This window comes from Heteronotia binoei, chromosome 11 (assembly GCF_032191835.1).
Source record: "Heteronotia binoei isolate CCM8104 ecotype False Entrance Well chromosome 11, APGP_CSIRO_Hbin_v1, whole genome shotgun sequence".
Taxonomy (NCBI): domain Eukaryota; kingdom Metazoa; phylum Chordata; class Lepidosauria; order Squamata; family Gekkonidae; genus Heteronotia; species Heteronotia binoei.
Window position 1 is genome coordinate 34,788,621 of NC_083233.1, and position 25,335 is coordinate 34,813,955.

General features: G+C 41.5%; 1 protein-coding gene across 5 annotated transcripts in view; it reads left to right on the plus strand.

Annotated features, from left to right (window-relative positions):
* LOC132579688 (septin-6) overlaps positions 1–25,335 on the plus strand; it is a 62,935-nt gene that overhangs the window by 24,231 nt on the left and 13,369 nt on the right. For all 5 annotated transcript variants that reach the window (XM_060250223.1, XM_060250225.1, XM_060250220.1 and 2 more), the window contains exons 2-8: positions 454–568; positions 17,080–17,275; positions 17,922–18,108; positions 18,487–18,648; positions 21,821–21,917; positions 22,305–22,473; positions 23,267–23,399. In XM_060250223.1, the coding sequence (XP_060106206.1) occupies positions 454–568; positions 17,080–17,275; positions 17,922–18,108; positions 18,487–18,648; positions 21,821–21,917; positions 22,305–22,473; positions 23,267–23,399 (1,059 nt within the window). The remainder of the gene's footprint in view (positions 1–453; positions 569–17,079; positions 17,276–17,921; positions 18,109–18,486; positions 18,649–21,820; positions 21,918–22,304; positions 22,474–23,266; positions 23,400–25,335) is intronic.

The following is a 25,335-nucleotide window of genomic DNA, read 5'->3' on the forward strand; positions in this document are numbered from 1 at the left end:
GATAATGCAATCATAACTTGTTCTTAATGGACCGTTTTTGGACCCCAGACCCCCTTTCTATCCCACCTTCCTTTCCATGATTACAGGAAGAAAAAACCTTGGGTATGCATTATCTTTAAGTGCCTTACATCAAAGTGCTAACTGGTATAAACTGTGTATGCATGACTAAAACTGATATAAACATAGTTACTGAGACAGAAGAACACAAAGCAGCCTTGCTTTGTAAATGCAACTCTTCCTTTGTGTTTACCTTATTTGGGTCCATTTTTGATGGCTGGCAACCAAGCTGGTTGTTAAGAGAGTTACAGTTTATAGAAAAACCTGTTTGGGGCTGAGATGCCAAAAGAAACGGCATGGTGTTTTTGGAAGGGAACATTTGTAGAGGGCATCCAAAATAGAATGCTGTATTCTTCTAATGTTGCTTTAACATACATTTCTTTAAAACTCTCTTAGGGCGAAGGCTGCCGTACCGTTCCTCTTTCTGGCCATGTAGGATTTGACAGCCTGCCTGACCAACTGGTTAATAAATCAGTTAGCCATGGTTTCTGTTTCAACATCCTGTGTGTGGGTGAGTACTTTTTTTTACCACTGCTGCTTCCATTTTTGGGAAAGTTTGATGCCAAACGTCGGTCTCTTTGTGCTGCTTGACGTCACATGTAGGTAAACAAGTAAGCCTTTGATTTATCCAGAAAACACATCCTGAGTCATCTGATTAAGTTTTATGCCAGACAAATAAGATTCACTGTCTCTTTGGGAGGTCTGAAGAGGATGGGATGGAATGAGGTCTGTGTTGCTGGGCAAATGAGCAGCCAAAACGGAGAGCTTGATACTGAAGGCCCACAGGGTTCCAAGGCCTGTGCTATGGTGTTTCTGCCAGGCTGCAAGATGGAAAAGAAGTTAGATAACCTTGTTTCAAACCTGTGCATAACAGAATGAAAAGAAATCTAAAGATTCTGTCAAGCATGCTGCTGTTTTGTGCACAAGTCCATCTGCTCCATTTAGTTCATACGGGTGATGATCAGTGTTCCCTCTAAGCTAAGTTAGCATGAGCTAGCTCACAGATTTTTAACCTCTAGCTCACACATTTTTGTCTTAGCTCAGGAAGTATGATCCCAGAGCACAATAATTTATGCAGTAGCTCACAACTTTAATGCCAGTAGCTCACAACTTTAATACCAGCAGCCCACAAAGTAGAATTTTTGCTTACAAGGCTCTGCGGCTTAGAGGGAACATTGGTGATGATGATGAAAGCAAACCTGTTTCTGGTAGGGGAATTGCAGGCATGGATGAATGCTTCTCTGTTAAAAAAAAATCAATTAATATAGAAAACTAACCTGTAAGGGAGAAGGCTAGTTTTCTGGAGGCAGGGGGTGAAAAAAAGATTGTACTAGGATCTGGGAGAATCAAGGTTCAGATCTCCATTCTGTCATGAAGTTCACTGGGTGAGCCTGAGCCAGTTATTGTTTCTCAACCTAACCTACCTCAAAGGGCTGTAATGTGAAAAAAAATGGAGGAGAGAGGAATGATGCACATGCACCCTGAGCTTCTTGGAAGGAAGATGAGATTAAAATGTGCTTAATAACAGATAAATCTTGGCAGTGGTGTAAGTTCTGTTAGCCAAAGGGCATCTGCTTGGACAGGGTGCAAAATGGGCATTAAAAGTCATGGAATATATATTCAGAATGATGTTCACTGTGAATGTTTCTGTTCATGCTTAATACATCTGACAGATGCCTCCAAGTTGGTCAGAGGTTCAGTTCTTATTTTTATTTGTCCATTACATTTTTGTTTTTCCTTTTCAAACAAAAATTGTCTCCCTACATGGCTCACATCAATAAAAAGTCCCAGACCAATTGAGCAGCAGGAGCTGAATATGAAGATGACAGCTATTTCAATTACATAAATAATAAATTAGGCAAATGAATTATCATATGCAAATAAACAATGGCCAAGGTTTATATGTGTGTTTTAAAATAGCGAATGTGGGAAGTGCCAACTTAGCTTGGGAAAGGGGGTTGAAAATACCACACTTGCAAGCATGATGCTACATGAAGTCGAAAGGCTGATTTGCTCATTGACTGCCTTTTGTGTGGAGCTCCTGCGTTGTTATATGGAGATGGCTGGAGTACTGTTGGGGAGCTGTCCTAGTTTCAAGGTAACGCTAATGGAGGATGGCAGGTGCACTTGAAGGAGGATTCCACTAGTTAGGGAGAAAGAAATGCCCAGTCTTGATTATTCTTCATTCTTTCTATGCTGCTGTTCATGTCTGCAGCTAATAATGTTAAAAGTATTTGTTAAATGCCCTTTTTATTACATGTTTTCAACTGCCTCTCATATGGACTTGTGGAGCTACTTTTGCCAAGTTAGACTATTGGTGTACATTGCTTATATTTTCTATTCTGACTGGCAGTTAGTTCTCCAGGGTCTCAGGTAGAGAAAGGTCCTTCCTTGTATCATCTGTTGGTGGTCTTTTCAATTGGAGGTGTTAGGAATTGCAGCCAGGACAGTTCGATTTCAAAACATGTGCTTTAACAAAGCTGTGGCCCCTTTCCCAGCTTCCAAAGGTGGATTTACACATCTCCATTATACCGTTGTATCTGCATAGGTTTATTCAGATTTGTCAGCTGCTGTTTTCTGGGGCAGGATGGGATGCGGAATGGTCTAATATAGCCCGATCTCATCAGATCTCGTAAACTAAGCCAGATTAGTACTTGGTTGGGTGACCACCAAGGAAGACATTGCCGATAAAGGCAACTCTGCTTCTCACTTGCCTTCAAAACCATATGCATTCTCCATAAGTCAGATGCTACTTGATCACACTCACACACACACACACGCTTTATGGGACTGCAAAAAGTGTAACCTCCATATCTGGAGACACTGTTGGTTGAAGAGAATTTCAGGGAAACTGGCAAGAACAGAAAGGGAGCTTCTACAGTTGATCAGCACAGATCATGTGGAACTACTTCATTCTTAGTTCATGACTACTAATTTTTTGTCTGAGAACCAGTGCTGTTTTTAGGAGCTTAGCAAAAAAACAACCAACCTTTAAAAAGCCCTTCCTAAATAGGATGGCAATCTTAAAAGACATACTTTGGGTAACATGCCCCACAATGTTTGGGCCACCATTAGAAAGGCCCTGCTTCAAGTATATGCAAATCCAGCCTTCTGAATAGTCAGAATTCTCAGCACTGATACTTCTGTGGATATTAATGGGAATGAAGGCTGATAGGTGCTTCCTGTAGTATGCTGGATTTGGATTTAATGGAGTTTTGAGTAGGAATCAGCACCTTGAATTAAACCATAAACCAGCCAGACAGCCTTCCTTTGAACTTGTCATGTATGCTTTCCCCTCCATCAGAAAGTGAGCAGTTATATCTCACATCAGCTGTAGCTTTAACACTACACAAGCATGTCTGTCATATTAATAGATCCTTAATGTTTCAGGAGCATGGGTTATAGTTGCAGGAACTCTTTGGTCTAGGAAAAACTCCTGCCTAAAAATCTGATGCAAAGTGCTTCTTGCTGCAGGTTCTCTAAATGCAGCTCTGGGTCCAGGTGCAGTCCCCAGATTGCAGACTTGATCAGCTAAGGATCATGAATATCTGTCTATTTCTTGTCTAGATTGCTGGTTTTATCAGATCAAACTTCTGTCAAGATGGGGATGAAGGGGGTATAGGGTCATGAGAATAGCATTGCAAAAACAAGACTCTTCTGGCCTCAACCAGGAACTGTATATTTACAAAAACCATTTAGACTGAGCAAACTTAGACTACAAATGTATCTATTTGCAGACTGTCCTTTTTTGGGCCTACTTTTCTCCATTGTCCCTTTAGATGACAGCAAATGGCTAGTGAGAGAAAAGCAGTGCACATCTCTCACTGAATTATTGTGCTGCAAAACTCTCATAAAGCTGCCATAAAGCGTGTGGTAGGACACAAACGGGTGAAGGCCAGGATCAGGTGCAAGTGCAGCTAGCTGTCTCTCAGGCAAGTCTTTTTGTTGCTCGGACTAGTGAGCCACTTGGAGGCTTTGGTAGACATTAGGCACATGACCTGGTGCCCAGGGCTGGCTTGCCCACTTGGCAAACTAGGTGGTTGCCTAGGATGCTGAGAGGGTGGGATGCCGAATTGGGCTCCCCCCCTCCTGGTGCTCCAGGAAAGTGCCTAGTCTGCCTACTTCCTCTGCCTGCCTGCCCATCACCACTGCCCGCCCCTCCTTTCCCTTCCTGTCCCTTCGACTCCCCCCTCTCCTGCGATCACAGTATGGCACTCCTGGGCCCTGCCGGCCATGATGCAGCGTACATCTTCCGGTGGTTCCGGAAGGGAGGTGGAGCCAAGTCTTCTCGATCATGTCCTTCAGAAGATAAGACACATGCCGCATTGCAGCTGGCAGGGCCCAGGCACGGCGCACTGTGATCATGCGGGGGCGAGGGAAGTAGGGGGCGCCTTGGGGGGGGGTGCGACGGAGCGCTGCATTGCGTTGCAGCACTGCGGAGGTGGGGGGGGGCCTGCTGGGGCACCGTGCGCCCTTGGGCCAGTGCTGCTGGTGCAATATGACATATTCTTTGTGGTTGTTGTCGGGACTTGTAAGTTGGTTGTCCTCGTCTCCCTGTAGTTTAGGGGAAAGGTTGGAGCAAATAAAAAGAAAGAAAAATATAACTATGCATGTGATGTAGTACAAATGTACAGAACATCAGTATATAATTTAATAATGTCGTCAGAAGTAGCAAAAAGAATTAAAACAACGGTCCTGTGGTTCAGCATTTAAGCACCTAATTCCAATATAAAGACAAATGTCCATTTACAAAAATACAGTACATATTACCTCCATGGTCAAGAACCAATACCAAATGCATTTCAGCACCTAGTCTTTCTTTCAGTGGTATGAGTCAAACTGAGAACTCCATTAATAATATACAAAAACTGTAGCAATAATATACAAAAACTGGCCATACAAATAATGGACCTGAAATGAAAAAAGGTAAGGAACGAGAAATAATTATCATCTAAATGTCTGATGGGAAACAAAATTAATTTAAATATTTGCAATACATGAAACTAGGACAGCTACCTTACACAGACTAAGATGTTCACCCATGGAGTAAGTGGTATCACATTTTCCTATGATACAACATGGGCAGCTCATCAAAATGCAAAATATTTCCTTTGCCCATAGGTCTAAAATATCCATAAAACATGTAACTCAGCAATTACAAATTAAAAAGTTTCATTGTTTTAGAAAAAAAGGGGTATGTAGCAAGTTGGAAAAACCTGAGGCATAGGCAAAATGTTTCGCATGATGTCATTCACATCACCAGTCTGAGATCACCTAAGGGTTGTCAGAAGTCTGCAACCATCCTCTTTGCCTTTCTTTTGTGTTTCAGACTGTTACTGAAATTACTTGTTTATTATTGGTGGCCATTCCCAAGAAAACAAAAGCATTTATGATAAAGGTATTTAATGGGGTTCAGAAGGATTTAACAGCTCAGCAAGTTACTCTTTGATGGTAGGGTTGCCAAGACTAACTCAGAAAATATCTGGGGACTTTGGGGGTGGAACCAGGAGACTTTCGCATTCCCTAAAAGAAATTAAGTAAAAATACAGCAGTGCAGTTCCCCTGAATACAGTCTTCATTTCCTCAACCCCAAGCAACTGCATGTCCCTTGTACACTCTTTCACTCACAGAGAAAGACAGTGAGAGAGAGAGAGAAGCCAAAATGAATAGTTTGCAATCCCACACTTGTTTGGTCTCACTGGGGCAATTTACTCACGAGTTGTTGAAGTTCCAAGTTCTTCCAACTAACACAGGGGAACCAACGTTTCTAGTTTACTCTTTACTTGTAAAACAAACGGAGAGTCTGGATTGCTTTCACAGCTATTTGGAGCAGCCATGTTGTTCTGCTGGCTCACCCTGCCCCCATTCAGCCTGGCCTCTACAAAGGCATATACACACCGTCTAAAAAAGTAAGCCTTTCTAAGCATCTTCTTAAGCCTTCTGAAGTGGAAGGCACTTGGTGGCTGGTGGGGTGAGGCTTCTACCTGGCGGCCAGCTGACTGGGGGTGGGGAGGAGCCTGCAAAACTTGGGGATCTCCCCCTGGGACCTGGGGATTGGCAAGCCTACTTGATGGTATGTGTGAAAGAAAACCTAGTCACTTTATCTCTTTTCCACTTGCCCCATAAAAGTAAGTATTCTTCTGGATGCAATTTGTTGTGTTTAATCACATTTTGCCAATGAAATAACTTGGAAAATGGTATCAAAGAACTTAAAAGTATCAGCTTCTAAATATCTCTCATGAGACTAAAAGCAAAAAAAAGAAGAGTAGAGTAGAGTTTAGATTGTTGCATCAACCAAATTTAACTCACAGTATTTTTAAAAAAAAATTCAAATAGTAATTAAAATACTATACAAAACATTCAAAGGGGGAAAGAGCATTCTCAGTTGAGTTGGAACCAGATATGGTGGAAGGGACCCCAACTGCTTCTTGCCCTCATTCTGGTTCTTCTCATGATGGCATCTGGAAGCTGGAAGGGAGGGGGAAACTAGATTGAACTAGATGGAACTAGATTCAGCATGAAGGAATGGCTAAATAACAGGGTAATCTGCTGGAAGCCAGGATGTTCTCTAAGCTATGTAACAACCCATGGTGAAGCTGAGTATAATATCTTAATATCCACCATGGTTAAAGATTGGTTGTAAATCATGGTGTAGGTTTGTAAATCACAGTGGAGTACTACATCTTTAATTTAGCAAAGCCTGATCGAGATAGCTTGCCTGTCTCCCTATCCACTTGATTTGCGAGGTGATAAAAGAGGTCTTGCTTATGTTGAATTACATTGGCTCTGTAGTAGTATGGTTAGTATAATAAATGAAACCATAGTTTCATTTTATATTTGTAATTTTAATGAAGGGTAGCTCTAACCATGGTTAGGAGTCACATCTGTACTGAGTGCAGACAGGTACCCTGGCTGCTGTTTCTTGAATACAGTTTTGGCAGCTACCTAACTGCCTTCCAGTTCAGTGAATCAATCTCCTAAAGCTTTTACTGCCTTGTATGATCTCCATTGTGATGTCTATCTTATTTAGTGTGTGTAAAAGAGATAAAGAAAGCAGAAGCGATTGGCAGTACAGCTTCAGCTGTCACCTTTGGGGAGGCTGGAACAAACCACCATTACATTAGCCTGGAATTGTACTATAAGTAAATGATGGTTCCCCTGCAGGGGATTTAATAAAATCTAGGTTGTCTGCTCTGATGTTGCTGTATTAGAATAAGGGAGAATTGTTATGGCTGTTCAAGCATTAGCTTTACCCTGCTAGTTATCTGTTGTTAAAAAATGACTCTCAGCATTTTAATAACAGTAATACTTAGCCATTACATTGCACTTTACAATATTCAGAGCATCTGAACTCAATAATTCTTGGTACAGAGAAATGGGCAGAAAGTTTCTGCCAATGTTGTTCTTTTCAGCAGAAAATTTTTCATTCCTAAAAATGCAGTGTTTCTTAAAAATCATTCAGTAATGTAATGAATAGGCACATACAGTACTACTCATGTTGTGTTATTTAAAAATTATCATTAATGTTTTTTCAGGTGTTCCCAGGATATTAAACATTTCTTGCTCATTCACTTTGTTTATATAAAGAATCAGTAAATTAAAACCAAAAAATGCAAATCTAAATCCAAAATGATGTTATATCATACCTTAATTGGTTGCAAGTCCAGTCAAAAGACTTATTTGATCTGATAGACTGTAAACAGGCTAAATTAAATCTTGATTGATTTAAAGGCACTGGAAATTCTTCGGATTCAAAATTCTTCAGAAAACCCACTGATCACATTATGACTCAGTAAAGTAGGCAGATGTTATTACCACCATGTTGCAGAAGGCAGAGAGAGGGACTGAGGATGAAAAAGCCATTTTATATATCTGTTGGGGAGGTGAGATTTAAATTGTGAACTCCCAGCTTGCTCCCTTGCTGCTCCAGGACATCACTGTTCATGTTCTTTTTCAGTGCTATGGTTTTGAAAATATATATTTATGTATACCTTCAGGTCTTTTTTTCTTTAAATGCTGTTAGTTCAAAGAAATTAAAATGTAGGACCTTGCTTTTGAATTTCGTTATCCAGGTTTGTTATCACAGAGTTTGCCAAAGAGTACAATAAACTGATTCTTTATATCGGAGAGAAAGGTTTTTAATGTGGGAAGGAATTGGGTGCTTTGTGCTTGCTCATCAGAGGTTAGAGTCTTCCAGACTTAGATCCCTGCTCTACTTTTATTTGAGCCTGAAAGATCACAACTTAAAAGCTTGGTAACCACCAGGAAACATTGCTGTAGAACTGTTCCACAGTAGAAAAGCAGGGAGAGTTGGGATTGGTTTTAAATGTTCAGTTCCAGGAAACTCTTAATTTTGAAAGCAATAAATCAATATGCTCTCCTCCTACCATGAACTGTGTGAACAGCTGAGGCAGTCTGCATTTCCTCCTGATTAGGACCCGACTTCTGTGGGTTGTTCCGGGAACTCTGAAGCTCATTAAGCAAGCTGTTAACTTCCTTGGTAATGATCCAGATGGGACCAGTAACACACTCGCTTTGTAACTTAGAACCAACTGGAAATTATAAAGCAACATGCTAGCTTTCAAGTTTTACAGAACTCTTCCTCAGACTTGATGTTAAAAAGAAGAAGGGGAGAGGAGGAAAAATACTTTTCTAATAGAAGGCATAGTGGAAGCTTTATCTTAAATATATCACAGTCTTGAAATGGTATTTTAGGAAGCTGTCTGAAGATTGAGTCTACATAGAGCAATAAATAACAGATTGAACAATAACATACTGAGACAAAGAAACCAGATCCATTCTCCCAATGAAAAGATGAAAGCCAGCGGTTATTTGGATCTGTCTCTAGCATTAACTGAAATACACAGGTCCCTTGTAAGGCAGAAAGAAAGGTAACTGTGGTAGTCCTTTTAATAGCATAGCCTAGAGATTAATTTTAGATGACGGCCAAGGCTTAGAGTCAATAGGAGCCAAATTTGGCAATGTTATGTGGCAGTTTCCTCTTAAGATAAAATCCCAGCCCTCTTCCATTTCTATGATGTGGTGTTTGAACTGAAATAGTTCAATAGCTTATGAAACTTGCAGCTTGAAACTATGGGCTGGAGCACCTTCCCATGAGAAGCATTACTTGCAAGTTGGTGCCCCATCTTGCTGTTTTGAAGCAACACATTTGTCCCTCATAGTTGCATCTTTGTCCCTTATTATTCCTGTTCCCATCTTAATGCACATGTAGTGTGGAGGCATGTTACAGAGGAACAATAAGGAATCAAATACTAACAACTAGGAATACAAAATAACGGAATTGTAATGTGGAGCCATGGTATCGCTGTACCTCAGTATAAGGTGTAGATGTTTATTAGAAGTCATTTTCTGCACGGAAAATCTTGGAGCACATGCATGTTCATCACTTGGTGACGTGCATGTATGAATGAGTCATCACAAAAGTCATTTTAGTCTCACTTGAAACACGGCTCTCTTCCTTGGAGTCAGTTCATACATTCAGCTGTGATTAATCAAGTACCTGCGCCTCTTGTGTTTGAGCTGCAAGAGGATGTTTTAGGCACCTCATTATTTTTCTTCGGCTGAGGGTTCATTAAGAAGTTGGTCCAGCAAAGAAACTTTAACCTGCTTTCACTCTTGAACTGTTTCCATGGGGAAGAAAAACAGTCCACATTACTTCAAAGAGGATCCCCCCCCCTTACATCAGGATGGAATTTGTGAGCAAAAACTTGCTGCTTTGGTTTCTGGCATTTCATCTTTCCTTATTTTAACAGCTGACAGAACAAAAAAAAAAGTCTTTTACTAATCTGGTGCAGAGATCAAATATACCTCTAAAGTCAGTCACAGAAATAAAAAACCATGAGCAAAGAACGATTATAATTCATGAAATACTTCACTTTTGCAGGAATAGAACAGCAACAAAGATACGAGAAAATGTAATATTGTCAAGTTCACTCTGTATGCTCATTTCACTTTCTCATTTAATGCAAGTGTGTGTGTGAGTAGGTTAAAAATGGCCATAACACTATCTGTGTATACGCTGCAATTTATCAGAAATTGTAAGTGTGTGTAATGGAGGAATATGAAACACCGCAGGGCAGTTGAACTCACTGAGATCAAGGAACATGGAGGATGAAGATCGAAAACAACGTTCAGTCATGGGGTCCGTTTGATCCTACTCCTGTTTCATTTCTGCTGGCTTTACGCAAAGTATTATGTGAATCAGTTTCATGTCTGGATTCTTGGAGCTTTAGTGTTCTGCATTCCAGGCTGTAAGGAGTTTTTTATTATTATTTTCTTGAAAGGTTTTGAGTGTCCTGTTTAGCTGCAGTTTTGTTCTTACGCTCTTAGGGAGTTTTTTTAAGCGCTTCGGTTCATCTTTTAAACACTGAGACAGTATATTTAAACAAATTCTTTTAATGGGATTGATTAATATTGGCAGTGAAATTTGGGATTTGAAAAGCAACATATTCTTCATAACATTTACATGGTCATAATAAATAAAACCAGACCCTTAATTCAAACTTCACTGTAGTTGGTGGGAACAGATCAGCTCAGCTGATGCTTTCTCTAAAAAGCTAGAAGAGATTCTAATTTAGGATTAGTGTGTTTGGGGTCTTGCTTAAAATGTATGCCTCCCCACGAGGGCTGCTGCAAACAGCCATGCCATCCAGGCAGCTGTTTAGATTCCCAGCACTATAAAGAGGCTGGAGATGGGATTCCACTGCCGGTTAATTTTAAACCAGGACCTTGGTCTTGGGAAATATGGATTTGTTTATTTATTACTACATTTTTATCCCACCTTCCTCCAAGGAACTCAGATAATGTATTAGTCTTACAACCCCCCACCACAACCCTGAGTGGATGGCCTAAGGTTACCTGCCAAGCTTCATGGCAAAGTAAGGATTTGAACCTGGGTCCCCCAGATCCTAGTCCAGCACTTTAGTTGCTACAAGCCAGCTTTATGTATCATATTTACTCCATTTATAGTCTACCTTTCTTGCTGAGACGCAAGGCAGATTACACAATTTTTAAAAATGCAGTGAAATTATTCATACATACAGCAGTGTAATAGAACTGAAATACATTAGATCAGTGGCTCTCAACCTTTTTGGCACCAGGGACCAATTTCGTGGGAGACAATTTTTCCACAGACCGAGGGAGGGGGAGGGGGGTTTGCCTCCCCAGGATGCTTCTCCATCTGCACCCTATCCCTGCCCCCCATGGGGGTCTTTAAATGGGAGGGGGAGACTGGGGCTGTTTCTGCCACCTCCCCACTAAGTGGCCAGGAGACAGAAGACCAATCTGCCTCCCACTCCCATTTACAGACCCCCGCCAGTCAGCTGATCGGGTCCTGGATGGTTGGAAGGGGCAGTAGGGCTGCTCTGCCTCACTCTGAAGCTGTCTCCCTGCCTTGGAGCAAGGCTGCGCTGCCTCTTTCGTCCACCTGGGTGGGTGGGGGCAGTATGGTGCCTCTGCCTCACTCTGTGGCCCGGTTGCTAGCAGGCCGGTGGTTGGGGACCCCTGCTAGGGTTGCCAAGTCCAATTCAAGAAATATCTGGGGACTTTGGGGGTGGAGCCAGGAGACTTTGGGGGTGGAGCCAAGATCAAGGCTGTGACAAGCATAATTGAACTCCAAAGGGAGTTCTGGCCATCACATTTAAAGGGACGGCACACCTTTTCAATTCCTTCCTTCCATAGGAAATAATGAAGGATAGGGGCACCTTCTTTAGGGGCTCATAGAATTGGACCCCCTGGTTCAATCTTTTTGAAATTTGGGGGCTATTTTGGGGAGAGGCACTAGATGCTATACTGAAAATTTGGTGCCTCTACCCCAAAAAACAGCTCCCCCAGAGCCCCAGATACCCACAGATCAATTCTCCATGATTTTCTATGGGAATAAATCTCCATAGGGAATAATAGAGTTCCCAGCAGACATTTCCCTCTCCCCGCTTTCTGATGACCCTGAAGCGGGGGGAGGGCCTCCAAACCGGGGGATCCTTTGCTGCCACCTGGGGATCGGCAACCCTAACCCCTGCATTAGATAATACAATAAAATAGTACAGTATACAACAAACAGTATAATAAAAATGCATTACAAAATTAGAAAGCAATGCAATAAAAATTCTAATACATACAATAAACAATGCAGCAATAACTGCTTATGATGAAGTCATAAAGAGAAGAAAGACACTGAGCATGTATAATTTTTGGTCTGTAACCAAAAATTGCACCTACTCCCCAGACAGTTGGATTAGGACGAATCTTGGATTGTATTTAATAGTTGGATTGGCCATTGTTTCTGCGCTACCTTGAGCACAGCAAAAGAAGAGTTGCAAATACTTCAATAAATGGACTTCTTGGTTTGCACCACATATTCTGTTGCTACCCTAAATGGTGATCAGGCAATTGGTTATTTACAAATTGGATCGCCAGGTGTGTCTTCCAAGCAGTCTGTAACCTTTGTATGTATTATAGAAATTTAGCTTCCTTCTGGAAGATCTTTGCCCTGTTTCATGGTCTACAATGGCTTGGTGCTTCTATTCTGGCTGACCAGATATGCCATAGGTCTGCGAAGTGGATGAGAGTCACTTGAAAAAACAAATACATTTTGATGGGGTTTAGGGGTCTAGAGTCACAGAGCCTTGTCTAGAGTCTTTTATAGACCCTAGCACCACACCTTCATTTTCTCCATCCCTACATGGCATCTGATTCAGCTTTGTTTCCAGCTGGGCTGCAGCTGGATAATTATGGCTTCAAGTGGATGATAATTGGCAGGCTCTGTTTCTTTAGTGCAAAGTGCCTTTACTGAAAGACAAATGCTTTACTTATAAAGAAAGCAGAGAACCGATGTTCTATTAGTGGGTTAATGTCCCATCTTAGCTCAGTATTGTTGGTCCTGGCTAGCAGCAGGGCTAAGCCCAGCCCTCTAGTTTTTGTATGGAAATCTTTTTTCAGCCATGGTTGCTGAGAAAAAATGGGGAATGTTGGCCTTTGGGTTGGCAAAGCCAGTGGCCTTTCCTGTCAGAAATGAGGAAAGGGAGAAGGGAAGATGCTATTAATGTGGATTGCCAAGGTACACTGAGGGTTTATCTCAGCTGCAGAAGTAAATTAGTTTAATAGTCATTTTTCTCCTCAGGGAACTGCAAATCAGTCAGGGAAGGGACCTGTAGGGATTTCTATAGAGGATTGTCAGTACCCCTATACAAGGACAGTTCTCAGAATTCTTTTATCAATGATGGATAAAACTGAAGTAAAACTAATATTTGTACTGAAGATATGCCTTTAGAAATGTCATCTGCTGAGGGAATTGTGGGTATGTGACAAGAGCTGGTATTTACATTTCATTGGGTTCCCTTTGTGTGGTGGATACCTGGGGCCCAGTTCATACGTTACCTCTGTGGTGTGGTTGCCACTGCAAAGCCACTCTAATATGATCTGAGTCCTGTTGTTGTATGAATCATACACAAGTGCTTTGTTTCATTCATTTATTTAATTATGTTATTTATAGTCCATCTTTCTCACTGAGTCTCAAGGCAGATTACACAGGTCTCACAGAAGACTCAAAGAGGATGTCATAGGTCAAAAACTCATAATGCTTTCCACACAAGCACAGAACATCCTTTGGAGTAGCCATGGGAAGCATCCATCCAGCCTCATCTTGTTCTTGCATGTGCTGTTGCTTTAACGTGGAGTTTGCAAGGCCACATAGTGATGGTTTTGTGGCAGCAGCACATCACAAATAGAACACAAACAAAACCTAGCTCTTGCTCTTTAGTCAAGCGAAATATTCACCATGCAAAGAAACACGGTAAAACACGTGCACTGCATTGCAACTTGCCATGTCTAAAAGTCAGGACTCTAAGGTCCTTTCCTTAATATTATCATTTATTTCTTAAAACATTTATATCCCACCTTTCCTTGTGGTTCAAGGCCTTCATCTTTGCAAGAAAAAAAAACTTGACCACTTTCCCGGGGCAGTAGCCAGAACATCCACAAGCATTTTGCATACTTTTTTTCCTGCTTGGAAAAATTAGGGTATCAAAGGATGTGTGACTTACTACAGACTGGAGAGAGAGAAGTAGGATTAAAACCAAATGTGTGATGGGACACAGGGTCATTGGGCCAACTAGAAAAGAAGAAGAAGAAATTGGATTTATAACCTGCCCTTAACTCAGAATGGCTTACAATCTCCTTTCCTTCCTCTCCCAATAACAAACAGTCTGTAATGTGGGTGGGGCTGAGAGAGCTCTTGAGAGAATTGCTCTTGAGAAAACAAGAGCTTGCCCAAGGATACCCAGCAACTGCATGTGGAGGAGTGGGGAATCAAACCCGATTCTCCCAGATTAGAGTCCACTGATCTTAAGCACTACACCAAACTGGGTCTTGAATCTGTATTAGGATGTAGGACCTGTATTAAATGCTAAAGTTCCACCTTCACCGTTGGAAGGTCATATGGGTGCTGCAGCTCATTCAACTGTAGCATAGGCTACCAGTAAACTTGTATTTACTCTATAAAGTTTAAAAATAAGTGAATGCAATATGTCTCTGGATTGCAAGTACTAGGGATGCACAGTTGAGGAGAAAGCAAAGTATAAATAAAATGTTCACTCTCCATTTTTCCTCCCTAGTGGGGAGCCAAAGCAGTTTATCCTATTATTCTTCCCTCCTTCAATTTATCCTCAGAACAACAACCCTGTGAGGTAGGTTAGGCTGAGAGAATGTAACAAACCCATGGAGCTTCAGTTGCAGAGTAGGGTTTAACCCAGTTCTTCCACATCCCAGAATGGCTGTTGCTAGTACACCATGCTGGTTTTCTTATTGCCTTCATATTCTTCATGTGTGTTTCACAGAAGCATGTTGCTATTCTGTTGGGATCAGATGGACCCTCAGCCTGATCCAGCAAGGTTGTTTGTGTTCTTGTAAGCCTCTGAGAGACCTTCTTGCCATTTGCAAAGAGTGACTGCTGCCATGCGGGTGCTTAGACACCCCACCCCTTCACAATGTTCTTTATGACAAACCATTTGACAAAGGACTCCCTGCAGGACGAAATGATATGATGTTGTGTTTTGCTCATGCCATCTTTAAATTACAACATGCCCATCTGTTTCTTTCCCTTAATCTTCACTCCTTTTACCTTGATTGATCTGTCCCAGCATCTCTCGTCCTCTCTCACATACCTAGCTTTTCAGGACAATTAATATTACTGGTCCTGTTTTGTGTTTTGTCCAAGTTGCTGGAGCTGTACAAAGACAGAGGCTTCCCCTTTGGTACTTCTAATTCACTCTGCGTGTGCAGCAGTCCATGGCAGCAATTCCTGTGGAGCACCATGGGGTTGTCAAAGCAAGATTATTGCTATTATTTTAAAATATATGTACACACTACAGTTTTCTTGGAAACCCCTAAGAAAAAAATTCTGATGGCCTTTTAAAAGGGCAGATTAGTATCCTGCTGTCATCTTACGTATATATTTCTCTCTTTGGGTGAATATAGTAGTAATATTTTAGAGGAATAAAGGAATTTGGGTAGAACTGTTACTGCCATCCAAATGCATATTTACAAGGGAGGGCATGTTTTGGGACGAACGCTGAAAAAAAAATTCGACACGATTCAGTCTGAACTTCAGAAATGCCATCAATAATTTAATTCTGGTAGACTCATCTGTAGTGCCATTAGTGAAGAATCTGCTATGGCAGTCCCTAGAATATTATGCCTTTTGTTGCAATCTGTATGTCAGTCGAACCTGAAGGTGCTCACATCATCTTTGGAGTAGGTGGAGACAGACCACATGAAAATTTTCCATTCTGCCCTCCACATATGCCCAAGCCCAGTTCCATAACATTGTTCTCCTCTTCAGACTTATTAAACTGGTGCTCAAGAAGAAACAGTTCTCTTCCATTTTTAAAACCTTCTGCAGTTCATCTCCATCCCAGAGGAACAGCCATATGTTTTTCTTTTTATGTTCCTAGATCCCCTCTCCACCTTGGCCTGATTTTATGTGTGTGAATGTGAGAAAGAGAGAGAGAGAGAGAGAGAGAGGAACTAAAAGGCTGAGAGAGCAGCTGCTGTTCTGTTGCAGACTGACTTGGGTTTCCCATCTACCCCCACCCCCAGAGGGCAAACGCTTTCCTGGTCTGTGATGCAGGAAATTTGTGTCAGTGCATTAATGTAGTATAGAATACTAGGGACAAATCAGCAATGGGTAGAAGTGTTGCGCTTTTTTAATGCAGTGAGTTTTTGATGGAGCCTTGGCCAAGGGTAGTTCACAAAAATTGCCTTGCTGTCACACATCATGTTTTTAGGCTGCTTCTGCGACTTATGTTAAGAATACACTTTTGTCTACAGTGCACTTTTAAAGCTTCTGCATATGGAACTGGAGCCAGAAAATATTTTTTTCCTATTCCTTCAAAGACAAAACTCAAATTTTTAGGAGCTCAGATTTTTAGAACCTAGGACCCCCCTCCCCCAACCACAGTTAATGTAGCCTTGCAGATACTTTTGCAAAATTTTCTAGGCTGCAGATATTTTTTATTAATCTTCATGGTTGTTTGCTTTTTATGATTTGAATGGAATTTGGAATCCCACTGGAAAGATCAAAATGAATAAATTCAGTTGTACCTGAAAAGAAACAGTATTCATATAGCTTACCTATTTAATTACCTGTTGGAGTTTCTTACTTGCCACACCAAGTGAGTTGTAGGGGTTAACTGATGAGCCTGGCTTAATGGCAGCGCCTAACAGTGAAAAAAGATTTTTTGAAATGTGTGCAAAAGCATTTAGGATTTGAGATTCAAATGATTCAGTGTTCGGTTCTTTTGGGAAAATCACAAAAGATACTTTTGGGGCTTGTGAAATATGTGCTGCCTCCTGTCTTTGTATACAGGAGATCAGTTTGCATCTCTCTTTGGCTAGTCTGGTTCTCTTTAGTATGGCTCATCCCATTAATTAACTATCAGGACAAAATGAGCTGCTACATAGTTCCAGCATCTTGTAAAACTTTTTGCCTTATTTTAATCTCAAAAGGAGAAACTGGGCTTGGAAAATCAACCTTGATGGATACCCTTTTCAACACCAAGTTTGAAGGTGAACCAGCCTCTCATTCACAGCCAGGAGTTCAGCTAAAATCCAGTACTTATGATCTTCAGGAAAGCAACGTCCACTTGAAGCTGACCATTGTTAGCACTGTGGGTTTTGGAGACCAGATTAACAAAGAGGACAGGTAAGCAAGAGATAACTGTTGGTCAACTAAAGACCAAGCTTAAACCCCCTCCCCCATTGTCAGCTGGTTTCTGACAATGCATGGACAAACAGCTAACCACAGCTTGGTTGTAGAACATTTGCGTGGCATGCTCAGGGTCTTATTTCAGTCGTAGATGGCCTAACGTTGTATTAGTCAGCTTCACACTTTCAGTTACTTGTGCTAGTGGTCATACAAACACTCTTAGTACCAAAGCCATAAACTTACAGGGTACCTTGCTTAGTCTTCTGTCAATTAGTAAATTGCTTCTTTTCCAGTTTGCAATCTGATCAAGCCAGTAGCATAAGCAATTCCCCCCTCCCTGGTGTATCATCAGAAATTATCCTTGATTTCTAGGAATCAAGGTATTTGTAGTTACTTGATGGTCCTAGTTGACTTGGGTGGGATTTCTTTGTTTAGCTTGTATAAAATTATGTGGGGAGGGAGGCAGCTTTTCATGGCACAGACAAAAGCTTTGTATAATCCAAAGTGATCTCACTTAATTAATTAAGTGATCTCCTTAATTAATCAAGTATTTTTAATTCCCCCACACCCTATAACGAGGTACAAGCTTGGAATACCTTATACTTTGTGATATGTTCTCTGTTTTTCCCCCTTCTTAAAAAAGTTATAAGCCTATAGTGGAGTTCATTGATGCCCAGTTTGAATCTTATCTCCAAGAAGAACTGAAAATCAAGCGGGTTTTACACAACTATCATGATTCCCGGATCCATGCCTGCTTGTATTTCATTGCCCCCACTGGCCATTCTTTGAAATCTCTGGATTTGGTAACAATGAAGAAGCTAGACAGTAAGGTATGACTTGTGTTGGCATCAGAGAGGGTGTGCTAATTGTTTGGGATCCTTTTTTCCTCTTGCATGTGAAGAAATTGGCCCTTTATTTCATTTGCCAATCCCTCTTTGTCACTTCTTGTGCCATGTGGTGGGGTGGGGGGAAGAAAGTAATGAACACATTTTACATGCACAAGGTCTCAGATTTAATGCCTGGCATCTCCTTAGAAGGATTGTGGGTAGCAGGGTTTCACCATTAGATTTCAGAAACCTGATGACAGGGTAGACTCTACTAGGCAAAAAAGTCTAATCTATTAAATTAGTTTAAGGTTGCTTTCTATGTTCAGTGGGAAGCTTCAAACCCCAATTCTTTCCTCTTCCTCCACCCCCATTTTCTTACAGGTAAATATAATTCCTATTATTGCCAAATCTGATGCCATTTCCAAGAGTGAACTGACAAAATTCAAAATAAAGATCACAAGTGAACTTGTCAGCAATGGGGTGCAAATCTACCAGTTCCCTACAGATGATGAATCCGTTGCAGAAATAAATGGGACCATGAACGTAAGCAACAAAAAACTGTTACTTTTTGGGGGGCAAATATCTTTTTGAGGGGAGATATTTTGCAAAATAGGGATAGTACTATTGTTGTAGGGGTTACAGAAACAATGTATGTAAAGCACAATCCATAAGAAGGAGCAATATAATTGGTATTCTTTACTACAATAACATGTATAATGAATGGCTTACTTTTTTATTAAAGTATAGTTAATATGGCTCAACCAAAAGTGATATTCTGAAGTACAAATCTTTCACTTGCCAATTTTTCTTGAGAGTCAGCAGGAGATAGTGGTTAAAATTAGAATATTAGTCTCAGACTGGTTTCAGCCATTCATTTTGTTCAGCTGCTCATTCTCACTTTGGACATGATATTCTCTACCCGCCTCACCTATCGCACAGGGTTGTAGTTAGGTGAGAAGTATTATGTACAGCAGCACACTGAACTCCTTGGAGGCAGGCAAGATAAAAACATATAACACAATATATTGTAGGAGCTGATGGATTTTACTTTTATGTGCATTGTCTCTGTCTGCTGAAACATCTCCTAAAACGCAAACAAAGAAAACCAGAGCAGCAGGAAGTGAAGACTAGTTCCAGGCCTGTGTTACTAGGGATTCCAGGTGACTTTGTTGTAGCTTATATACACAAACACACACGCAAACAAAACCATTATTTGCACTGGATTAAGAACAACAGGATGCTATTTCTTCGCCCTACTAATTTTCCATAATGGTAGGAAGTCTGTACCATCAGTAGAGACCACAAATCCTAGCCAGGATTTCTGATGTCAGGGGGCATCAGCAAAAGTCAGGGGGCACTTAGCGGTCCCCTCCCCCCTGCAGGAAGCACAGCTGCTCCAGCTGCCCCTCCTGTGCATTTTAAGCTGCCCTCTTTCTCCCCTGCTGCTGCTATCGCTACTGCCTCCTCCTGAGGGGCTGTGGAGCCGAAAGAGGGTGGGGGCCACCCCCTCCCTCCTGGGTGATTTAAATTGTGCAGGAAGTCAGTGGCTGCTCATGCCACCCCTCCTGTGTGATTTGAATCGCGGTGAAGGGAGATGGGAGGTGGGGGAGGTCGCTGAGAGAGCGGGAAGAGAAGGCTGTGGGGCCTCAAAGGAACCACTGTGGCACTCAAGGGGCAGTGGCGGCGGCAGTGCTGAATGGTCGAGGGGCCAAGTAAGGCCCCCCCCTGGCCAGGTCAAGGCCAGCCCCCTCCCTTTGCTACGGGCCTGAGGGACCATCTCTTATCCTTCCTGATACCCTGCTTCATTGTCCTTCTATTTTATCTTCAGGCATTCTGTTTTCTCAATAGATAACAAAGACAACTGAAATGATAATTACAAAAGACCAGACTAGATGAGACCTGGAAGATCTTTCATTAGGATCTCTCATGGCTGAAAAAATGTGTGTGGATCCAGATTGGGGCTATGGCACTGGGGGAAGGGGTTTAATATTTTCTCCAGATAGTGTTTGCCTGATGCAAATCAGTACCCACTACTGGTCTCTCTACATATGTATGTTTTCTCCCTGGGAGAGCATGAGTGATTAAAATCTGGAATCCCCCCCACTCACCCAAGAGCAGCAGCCCTGTTCTGAACCCCTCTTTTCTTCATAGCTGCTTTTAGCTTTTTAAAAAAGAAAACATAGGAGAGGCACATTTACATTCTTTTTAACAAAATGGGTCTCTGGATCATATTTAGCTTGGCCTAGAAGCATTCTGTGCACACAGGCTTTGCAGCTCTGCCCACAAGTTATGTGCTGTAAGTCTCACTGAAACTGTGGTTATCAGATTATATTTGCTGCACATCTGGCATATTGTCATAATAATGTTCATAGCAGGTGTGTGACGAAGCACAAAATTCAGCCTTGCAAATATTTTCCTAAGGATTTTTTTCCCCCTCCTCCCCCCTTTTCTTACAACTGCCTTTTGAAAGGAGTTATATTCTGGCAGCCATCTTTGGCTCTTACTGTGGAGTGCCTTTGAGAAACACATTTCCCATTCATTTCCTGTAGGGTGGAGGCACATGTATTTATGCGCTGTCTCTCATGGCTAGGGAGTCATTCTATTTCTGTGCCTGGCAGTTTTCTTCCAACCTTTAGAAATGTGATCCCAGAGTCTTTTTCTTTATCTTTTGTAAAAAGATTATTTTAAATGCAAGAACAAAATGTTATCTCTAAAGCAATTTGTTAGGGTCTTTTAGTGTGCAAATTAGCATAAATGTATTTTAAAAAGAATGAATAGAAAGTTTCACTGTTTTTTTGCTGTCCTATTCTGACATTTTTGGCACCTTTACATCAAACCTACAGCCAGAGAGAACATGTCAAAGAACCATTTACTTTTTGGTTAGAGACTCCAGTGCAAAAAGCACTGTGCTACTTCTTATCTGACATGTACTTAAATTTTCTGGTGGCTGCCCATGTGGGAATCATACTGTGCTCCATATGCAGAGCTTATATGATCTAGTGGCTAAGCAAATCAGTTATGAATCAGGCAGTTCCCAGTTCAAATCTTCCATGACTTCCAGAGGTGGGTTTAGGCAAGCCACAACTGTCTCTGCCTTGGACGGTTATCTGCAATTTTGGATGTCTCATCTATCTTAAAAGAATGTTTTTAAAACTATTTTTAAGTATATTTAAAAGTCTTTTGCTTTAAGAACTAAATCTCAAAGGGAATTAACAAAAAATCGCAATAAAAAATCTAAACACAATAAAAACTAATTTGCAACAACAGACCACACCAACAGATTAAACACTAATCAGCCAGCAAATAAACACTTACCAGAATCTAGATAATTCTTTCTAAGTAATCATTTGTAAGAATCACAATAGGATACATGCTTTGAAAATTATAAAAAGCACTATCTATTCTAAATAAGCTATTCTCTTGCTTTTATGCCTTTTTCCCTGGTTTTCCTTCAAGAAGTTTCAGGCAGCATATGTGGGTCTCCCTACCCATCTCACGTGAGGAGGCATGACGGGGACCAAGAAACATTATAAGGGGAACCAGGTGTAGCGCATAGACCGCCACCAGTTGGCCATCCTTTCTTTATGTGATTATCGTAACGTGCCTTGGTTTCTTAGGAGAAATGTTATAAAAAATGCAAAGTGTGATTATTTGAAGGGAAGCTGACTTGTTGGTGGGGCTCTTTCTGCTCCCTCTCTTACTCACTCTGTTCTAGGCTCACTTACCATTTGCAGTGATTGGCAGCACAGAGGAAGTGAAGATAGGAAATAAAATGATGAAAGCGCGTCAGTATCCCTGGGGGACAGTGCAGGGTAAGTGTCAGTCCAGTGTGTTAAGGTTGCATACTCTAGTGGGCAAGTTTAAACAAGGCACTGGGGACATGCAACATCATGTAGGCGAGTTCTTCTAGGCATGGCAGTGTCTAGGGTTGCCAAGTCCACCCCAGCCACATGGGGGATGGTTGGTAGGTAGGGTTGCCAGAATCAGATTGGGAAACTCCTGGGGATTTGGAGATTGAGCCTGGGAAGGACCGGGACCTCAGTTGTACTGCATGGTATCTGTGAATGTGTGTTATCTTAATCATATGACTTTGAAGAGATGGATAGTTAACTCACATCAGAAGTAGAGCTGCCTGCATTCAAGTGACCCTTGATTATCTCTCTATCTGTTTCCCCCCATCACCCCAACTTTCTGTTCAGTGGAAAATGAAGCACACTGTGACTTCGTGAAGCTGAGAGAGATGTTGATCCGTGTCAACATGGAGGATCTCCGTGAGCAGACACACACGCGTCATTATGAGTTGTATCGACGGTGTAAACTGGAAGAAATGGGATTTAAAGACACTGATCCAGATAGCAAACCATTCAGGTATTTTTCACCAGATTATTTCTAACAATACATACCTGGAAGATAGGCAGGAGGAAGAGAGAGAACATTTTTTAAAAAGAAATATCCTGAATTTCTTCTACCTTGGAACACAAGCTAGAATAAAATTGGGCAGAATAAAAACAGGCAAAATGTTTGTGGCAGTAGAAAATTAGTGGTACTATTTTATGGTTGCAGCAATGTAAATGGAAATATCTTGGGCTGTGGTCACACTGGAGGTTTTGCATGATCTGGCTGCACCATTATTTGCAGCAGTTTAAATAGTTGCAGGAAGGGATGACTAGACAGCATACCCTGAAGTGGCTGAGAAGTCCACATTACTAGCGCCTCAACCACAGACCATGGTGTCTGGGGGGGAGGGGCAGCTGCGCATGTGCATATGCACACATTCCTACCAAGCAGAAAAACCAATGACAGAGATGGAAGTGACTGTTCACATTTCCCATCCAACAGCCATTCATGACAGGGGGGGTCAGATGCCAGGAAAAGTGGTATGAAAGTGCTGGCATACTTTAATACCAGACTTTCCCCGGTGTCATCAAACTCCGCTTCCAGGACAGGCCGAACCCAGGTGCCGATGACTGGGGCATGGAAGGCAGATGTTGTTGTCTGACCATGCTATCTACACCCACAAAGGTACCATGAAAATATCGGTCTGAAATGCTCATGTGACCACATCTTAGGACATAGTTAAGTTTTTGATAACGTGAATTGCAAATAGTACTTGATCATATATACTGCCTTTCTTTCTGCCCCCCTTCTAAACTCCCTTTAGCTTACAAGAAACATATGAGGCCAAAAGGAATGAGTTCCTGGGAGAGCTGCAGAAAAAGGAAGAGGAGATGAGGCAGATGTTCGTCCAGAGAGTTAAGGAGAAGGAAGCAGAGCTCAAAGAGGCTGAAAAGGAGGTAAGAACAAGAATATTTGAATGCAAAACCTATTTTTATTTAATCAGAATATTTATACCCCACTTTTTCATTTAAAACTATCAAAAGAAACATTAAAAAAACAAAACCCAGAAAGAAGCAATTCAAAATTATTTACAAGTCCACCAAAATTCCTCATCACAAACTGTAGTAAATGACAGTGTTTTATCTTGATGTTTGAAGGTTCTAATGAAGATACCAGTTGAATAACCCCAGAGAAGGTGTTTCACAGATGGGAACACGCCCACAACAGACCCTGTCTACAGTAGCTGCCTCTGAGGGAGGAAGTTAACAGGGTTAAGGAGATGAGGTCTCTATAGTGGGAGCCTTCCTGGCTTGGGCTTCCTGTTCCTTGCTTCATAGATTTTGTGAGTCTCCTGTTATAGCAGGAGACCTTCACTTGCCCACTGGCATCTGAAATGGTGATAGGGGGAATCAGGGAGTGCAGTGGCAGATAAAATCTGGAAGTGATATCACAGACGCTCTAGGATTTCCAAAACCACTGTGTTTTTACTATACTGTTTTTGAAAAGACATGCCAGCAGTGTGTGGGAGGCTTTCATTGTGGCAGTTCATGCCATCACAAAACTGGAAGTGATGCCACAGCATCGTGCCAGTGATTCAGCCAAAGTTCTGTAAAGCAACAGGATGACAGTACTTCCAGTTTGCATCAGAAGTGATGGTGCATATTGATATGATGCTGATGAAATTGTCCCCCTTCCCAAATGCTACAGCTAGCAACCATAAAACAGGGTCTCTGAGGTGTATCTTAACAAATGGGCCAGCTCATACAGGTGGAGATTGTCCTTCAGATACTCTGGTCTCAAACTATTTGTCAACAGTGTTGTCAGATTTTGGTTTGAATTCTGTGTTCTTTTGGTTGAAGGTAACAAGAAAGCATACGTCTGTACAAATTCAGGCTTACTTCATGCTGACTTTTGTTATAACCATTTGCTAGTTCTAGTTCATTTCTATGCCACAGCAAGCTTATTTTGTTTAGAAATGATAATGGGAAAATCGTCAGTGCAGTGAAGTATTTTAGTGTCTCCTCAAATTAGGGACCCTTTGATAATCTCATAGACAACTGTCCCTGTCTTCAAATGTGCAGCATTTTCAAGGAGCTTTAGCTCAGTTTGTACAAAATGAACAAAGAAAGAATCAACACTGTTAGTGGCAACACTAGGCAACCAACAACAATACAAATGATGGGGCAAACGTTTTTGGAGCGAGGCAAACTCTTGTCTGCCCTGCACCAGCCTATTAGGGAATGGTGCATTAGAGTGACACCCATCTTTTCACTGACATAACAGCCACTGTACTCAGTGGCTCCCTTATTTTCTCCTTACACATATGGTTTTCAAGCTCCCTTCCTTTGAAGAATCTATTTCAAATTGTCTCATTTCTAGTGGGACACATTTGCCTACTGCAGAGGACTTGGAAGGATGATCCAGGAGACACAGTCATAAAGAATGTTGTCACAAGCAATACTCCTTCTAAACTCTGTAGTCTTGTGAGCGAAAATTCTACTGTGTGAGCTACTCGCATTAAAATTGTGAGCTACTGCATAAATTAGCTTGCTCTGGGGCCATTTTTCCTGAGTTAAGACAAAAATTTGTGAGCTGGAGTCTAAAAAACTGTGAGCTAGCTCACACTAACAGCTTAGAGGGAACATTGGTCACAAGTCTATTGGACTCTGCTGTCACCTGGGGCAAACTAGGAGTGTCAATGCTCATTGCTCTTCTGTGGCTGCACATTGTAAGAGCAGTCTGGTATCAGAGGATGGATGGAATTCCACCTACCATTACCAACATGTTCTTGGCCACTGATAAGCGTTGAAGTACTCCAGAATGGAAAAATGATAGCTTCCGTTAAGAATATATTCTCGGTGCATTTATTCTGCTCCAGCATTATTTTTTTCT